This window comes from Alligator sinensis, unplaced genomic scaffold (genome assembly GCF_000455745.1).
Source record: "Alligator sinensis unplaced genomic scaffold, ASM45574v1 scaffold121_1, whole genome shotgun sequence".
Taxonomy (NCBI): domain Eukaryota; kingdom Metazoa; phylum Chordata; order Crocodylia; family Alligatoridae; genus Alligator; species Alligator sinensis.
The window spans coordinates 2257556-2264243 of NW_005841910.1; the positions used below are offsets into that span (position 1 = coordinate 2257556).

At 41.8% G+C, this 6688-nt stretch overlaps 1 protein-coding gene across 1 annotated transcript in view; it reads right to left on the minus strand.

Moving 5' to 3' along the window:
• PPP4R2 (protein phosphatase 4 regulatory subunit 2) overlaps positions 1 to 681 on the minus strand; it is a 27453-nt gene extending 26772 nt beyond the window's left edge. The window contains exon 1 of the mRNA XM_025197967.1: positions 349 to 681. Coding sequence (XP_025053752.1) covers positions 349 to 371 — 23 coding nt within the window. The 5' untranslated portion in view covers positions 372 to 681. The remainder of the gene's footprint in view (positions 1 to 348) is intronic.
• Between the last annotated feature and the right edge of the window lie 6007 nt (positions 682 to 6688).

Genomic DNA, 6688 nt, shown 5'->3' on the forward strand with positions numbered 1-6688 from the left:
AGCCAGGAGGGCAAGTATCAAGGGACAGGCACATGGCAGCAGGGATCTGGCCCCTCACCCTCTTCCACTGCTTCCCAACCACAGTGGGAGGGATGAATTTAAGATGAGTTCTCATTAATTAGATTATATAGAAAATTATAACACATTTATAATTTTCAATGTATAGAATAATTATTGGGGGGGTATGTTTAATCTATAGTAATATTGGATTCAGGTAAATAGGGTACATAGCAGCTGTTACTATTTAAGAACAGTAAGTTTATACATATAAAGCTACAGGTGCATACATTTAGAATACTGTACTTTCACAAATGCGCAGGCAAGCCAAATGCGCAGTCATGTTGATACCTTTCAGGTTTGGAAGTAAACATTATGCTTTTGATCCCATTTGAAATTCTTCAGGCATTTCCACTAATTGTTCTTAGCTTTCACTTCTCTTCCATGTTAGGTGAAACTTCAGCATCTAGATGAGCTCTCACTAAGGCCGGGGTTGGCAAAATGCAGCCCATGGATTAGATCCGGCCTGCCAAGGGATTTTGTCCAGCCCGTGTGGCAGGTCCTGCCTGGCCCAGGCACAGGAAACAGCCTGGGCCATAGCTTGTGAAGCCAGTCCTGGCACCCCAGGGTATACAGCGGGGCTGGGGTGGTGCGGCAGCCGGACTTGCTTCTAGGGATGTGAAAGGTTAAACGATTAATCATTTAACCAATAAGCCCGGTGATAATTGGTTAGCTTACTGCGTTAGTGTGGGGGGAGGGCAGTCTGGTGGGGGGGGGAGGAGCTGCTCCTTCACAAGTGCTACCTCCCTCCCAGCCTGGGGCTTCACAAGCATGTTGTCTGGCTGGGCTTCTCACAGCTGCCTTCTCTTCCATGCCCCCTGCCCAACACCCCCCCCCCCCCCAAGGGTTCCAGGAGCAGCTGTGTCTGAGTTGCCGTGTGATCAGTTAACCGTTTCAGTGATATAATTAAAGGAGGTTAAACAGATATTTTTTTAACGATATTTACATCCCCACTCATTTGCCAGCACCGGCTTCTTCAGGCTGCTGCTGCCAGTCTCTGCTGCTGCTGGATCCGCCCCTGCCAGTCTCCTTGGCCACTGCTGCCCAGCCACCCCAGACCATCCACCCTGCACCCACTGCCATGGTTGTCAGATGGAGTGGGCAGGCAGGGTCTCCACAAAAACAGGCCAGTACCTCGCTGTGGACAGGTCATGCAGAGGGGTAGATGGGATGGGGCTGCGGGAGAGCGGGGAGCAATGTCCAGCAGCAGGGTGGACAGGTGGGCCTAGGATTGGGATTCTGGGGTGATGACATGGAACCGGTGCCCGGAGCAGTGTCACAATCCACTCCCCACATGCCCCTGCCTGCAAAACCAGTGCCCACTGCAGGGGTGTCCAGGGAGGAGATTGCGACTTTGCCCTGGATCTGTGCTGTCACTGCTCCACAGTCCTGCTCCCTGCAGCCCTATCCCATCTGCCCAGTGGAGCACAGGGAAGAGCCACTTAGGGAGTTTTGGTGAGCTGTTGTGGGCTGTAGTAGCACCCCTTCCCCACCCCCACCCCACAACAGCTCACCAAAATGCCCTAAGTGGCCCTCCACCCCAAATAATAGCCTAGTCCTGCACTAACACCTTCTGTTGGCCTCCTGCTAGCTTTATGGAATTGCCAAGAAGGACTAACAATTCTGTAGCAGCTCAGTGATGCAGTAGCCACAGCACAGAGTTCAGAGTATACCATGTTCAACAACTGCACACACAAAATACTATCATCCACGCTGGATGCAAACCTAATTGAATAACAAGGTAGAGAAGTTGCAATAAGAATGCAGATGAGCCAAACTAAACATAGCTTTGTCAATGAACTTAAGTTTAAAAAGCAGCAGCTCACAAATGAAATAGCATTCATTTAAACAAAGTCAATTATGAAATGCTTGATGCATGACAGAAAGGTTATCAAATTCACAGAAGTGTGGTTATGTAAGAAAAATTAATATTTAAAAATAACAGTCTTTAAAGGGATCTGCTTCTTAAGTGCAGTCATTTATATTTGTTGACTGTGATGATAGAAATCAAATATCTAGCAATATATTCTCTCTCACACAGGTGCTTTGAACAACATCCCATTTACCTGCTCACCCAAAATAGGCTTCAGATTTTTCCCAGCATAACCAATGAACTTTAGCAGAATGTAAAGCCAACTTAAAGTGTCACAAAGCTGTCAGATAGTAAAAGACTGTTACAACAGCCAGCCTAGGGAGGCCAGTCATGCTGCCAATCATGCTCAAATGTTGCATTAGCCTCAACTGAACCACTTGTGTTCCAGGCTTCTCCAACATCTGTATCCAATATCAAGTCCACAACAGCCTTAAGTTACCACCCTGTAGCCTTCCCAATGATCCCATTCTGATTTCTATGGTGAGGAAAAAGATACCCAAGGACTAAGGTAATAGCAACAAGCACAACATGGGGTAGAACAAAATTCCCAGTGTTTTGAGGGTGTAGGAACACTGCACATCAAGCAAAGCAGAACACTGGGGTAGATGACTTAACACCCAACTGAGGAGGAGAGTTATTGTACTGGGATAACTGCTATAGCTGCAGAGAGCCGCTACCGAGACACTGGGTATAAGATAAAAACTGATGATGGTAAGGTAGAAAGAAATCTAGTTACTGAAGAGAACAGAAATGTACTCAAATAATTAATAGAAGGATGGCAGAGTAGGTGTGGGAAAATATGCAAATGCCTACTATGAAGTTAGCTGGCATGCAATCGTTAAACAAACATTAGGGCAGTACAGTTGTCTGAGAAACAGGTGAACAGTGCATCTGGGAAAGGCACAAAATGTACAGGTGCACACACCGTATGACTGACATGGGAGAGGGCTCACACAAGTTTAGAAGTTAAAGGCAGGGTCAAGGTGCACCCACAAATAAGTTAATGCCTAGGCTGGACAGTTTTCTTGATGCTTAATAAAGGCTGATAATGTGCTGTTTAGCATGGAAACTCAGCAGTGTGGAGGATTTTCCTTTTCCTTACTCAAATTTTAAAAATACAGAAGAAAGCTTAATATTAAATGTCTTAGAATCAGAGCGTCAGAAGTGCTCAAAACTTTCTTTCACAGCGAGTACAACTAACACAAATGCATGTACTGCTGCATACTTCTAAATCTGATTCAACTGATATGCTGCTCTTAGAGCATTTTAAATAGCTTAGTAACAAGCTGAACATAGCAGAGCACGCATTGCTCGCACAAGTCTTACACTATGACCAAAGGTTAAAAGTTTCTTAGTTGTAATAATAATAATAATAATAATAATCATAATAATAATAATTAAAAAGATAACAATAACCACCCCCAACCACCTTTCTTCAGGAGCTAAAAAACAAAACAAAACAAAACATGTAATGGATATAGTGGATATACTTCCATCTTCCTTTGTCAAATAAAAACCCATCTTTGTTCTATGAATGTGAATTTAAACTTTCAAGGGGAACTGTACAAAAATTTACAGAACTGTTATAACCAAACATTGAAGCAGTAAGTGGAAATAAGGTTACAACTATTACAGTGCCATGTACCAATGTATAAAGCAATGAAAAACTGAAAATAAAATTTAAAAATTGTTGAAAAAAATGAAGTTTAAATTATAAAAAGGGGAACCTGCTAATTAGAATATATATTGCTACAAATAATAGTCTTCACTAGAGGATTTTTTTAAACATCTTGCAAACTATTTTCATTCTTATTCTACTGAAAACAAAATCTACTGGAGTTCAAGAAGGAAATTTTAAAATAAAAGTTCAACAGAAGTGTTCTTCATCACATCAAGCAAACCTATAAGTAAAACATCAAAACTTAAAGGTGTTTAAAATGTACCCCTTCTATGGTATTGTAGGAAAATACTAAGATATAGAATTCACACTCAACATTTAGGCTGATAAATTAAAATCACTCAAAAGGACTTACAATGTAAATCAACATCCTAAAGTAAAAAACGCCCCCAGGCTGATATAAGTTCAGTGAATGCCCTCGGAGACTGCATCCAGATGAGTGTGGATGCGCAGTATGTGGCACCACAGACCCATCTATAAGAGTGCCCTACACTGCTACCTTGCAGCGCGGGGGGCTGACCCCAGGACATCCTGAGGTCAAAAAAATCCATGCCAAAAAAAAAGTGGGGTGGCAGTGCACACCACACACGGTGGCAGCACACACCAGCCAAAACCGGAGCCTAGCCAACCAGCTCCCAACTGCAGAAGCACCACAGCTGCAACTCCCTGAGGCCCCCAGGCAAGGCTGCTGGGGCCAGCATGGTTGCTGGCCTCAGCTTCCCCTACCCCACCTGGGGTAACCTGCCACGCGCCAGAGCAGGCATGGCACAGGCGTTCCCCAGGGACAAGCAGCAGCAGTGCGCACAAACAGACGGCTGCACACGTATGGACACAGCCAGTCTCTCTACACTTGGACAGCATGTCCCAGCAAGACATTCCTGAACGTAATCCACTCACCATCACCCTCACAGGCTCCAAATCCAAATACACCAGCAAATCTGTAGCACAAGTGCCCATGGCAACCGGTCACAAATGCATCAAAGACTGAAATGTTGAAAACAACTGCAGCACCCCTATCATAGCCCCACTGCCTCATTTTTAAGATTGGAGCATGTAAGCCTGAATGAGTGTCCTTGGAAGCATGCCATCTAGGACATACTGCCTTATGCACACATGTCTTTAGTGTAAACAGCAGGACACTAATTCCTGGTCACAGGTCTCAAATCAGAGATATACGTAGGGTCTAAACCTATTAAAATAAACTATATCTGCCTAGATTCAAGATTTCTCGAAGTTTTGGAAGGCTCTTACAAGACTTCAGCAACAAATAGTTAACTGCAGCCAAACATTTACATTATAGTATTTTTCTATTAAAAAGGTTGTAATCAATGTTGTAACCTAATGGTTACTGAGCCAGAGCGAAGAAAGAATGATTTGTATCTTTTTTGTACCTCGAGGAAAATTTTTTTAAAGTTCTGTTTGCTTCCCCCTCTTTACAAATATCAAAAAAAGCCTATTATATTTTTTCTGTTTTTCCTAGAGTTTCCTCCAAGGACCCACAGAAATGGGTTAGAAACAATTCTGTTAATCAGAGAGACAGAGAGTTAAATCTTTGAATGCAAGAAACCCTTTCCTTCAACCGCTACAAACGTGAAAAGGTAGTGGCAATATTAAACACCTCCCTCATACTTTGGTGAAAAAACCTCAAACAAAACAGAAGCTCAGATATCATGGCCCTGAGATCAATAATGTCACAACAATTTAATCTTCTGTCATTCAAAGAGTCTTTCTGGAAAAGAAAAAAACAGCAGAAAGCATGTGAATTACTAATGTAATCAATGTGCTGGTAAAACAACAAAAAAAATACCTGCTTTTGAAGAGTACAGGTTTTGACGAACTCTTTCAGGCATCACAGAACAGCACATTTCTTTTCCCTTTATTTCACTCAACTCTCACATTGTGACTCAAGTCACATTTACCTTTCGTTGCAATCCTATTTTAACTCAGTCATAACTTTCTGAAAACCTATCATACCTGGGCTTAGCAAGAAGAGGTTATTTTTGGCAAAGCTTGCATAAAGTCAAGCATCTTGAGTGAGAAAACTCAAGGAACATATAATTTTCCCCATTTAACAGATTCCTAAGACTCAGTGCTTCAAGTTTTCCCTCAGAATAGTTCTGGGTACACACTAGCAAGAGTCAAATAAGAATCAAGTGATCAAAACTTTTGCATCCATTCATGTGCAAAAACAACTTTTGATTGTGTTTTCAGCTTATTTATTGCCTGAAACTAAGTGGGCAAGACAACAGGGTTTCTCCCCACTACAAATTCATAGTGGTGTAGTTTAAAGCCAATGTGTGACAAAGAACAATTACGTAACTTTACAACACTTAATGCAGACTGGATTTTTGAATCGCACAGATAATATCTTACAAATAACATGATATTAGGAAACAACTTTTAGTCAGTGCTGTCATAATTCTTGTTTAGCAAGTCTAAGAAGTTATTTTACATGGCTCCATGCTGCTTAAGTTAAAGACAGGCTGTCATCTTACGCATGCTTTAAGCGTATGTTTAACTCTGCTTATGTGAACTGTCTCAGACATAAATGGATAAAAATTAAACTTGTCTCTCTGTTTACAGGATCCAGCATCTACAGCAAAATATGGAGAACAAAACCAAGTTAATACTTTTATTTCTTGGCTTTGCTGTACCTAAAAAGTATTTTAGATACTAGCACAGTTCCACACACACAATCCAAAAAAGTCGTCCAGGTGAACAGTACCATCAAATCAAATGGCAACTGCCCTTATTTGCATGAAATGGTGACTGCAGGCTATAAAATAGCCTGATATCATTTCTCTGAATTTTGAGATCTTTTTGATTAACTTTTTGCAAACTGAAATTAAATATATATTAGCTAAATAAATCATTTGGCAGATCAAATACGATTGCCACAAAAGAACTGTTTGGGGTTTTTTGGTTTTGGGTTTTTTTGGGGGGGGAGTGAGGGGAGGGAATCTTATTATGTAAGCCACAGTCACTCACTCTGAAACTAGAGATCTGACCTAAGACAAGACTGAAAGCAAAAATTATTTTGCTTTGTTCCTCTGTACGTAAATCTGTCTCCCAACATCAAG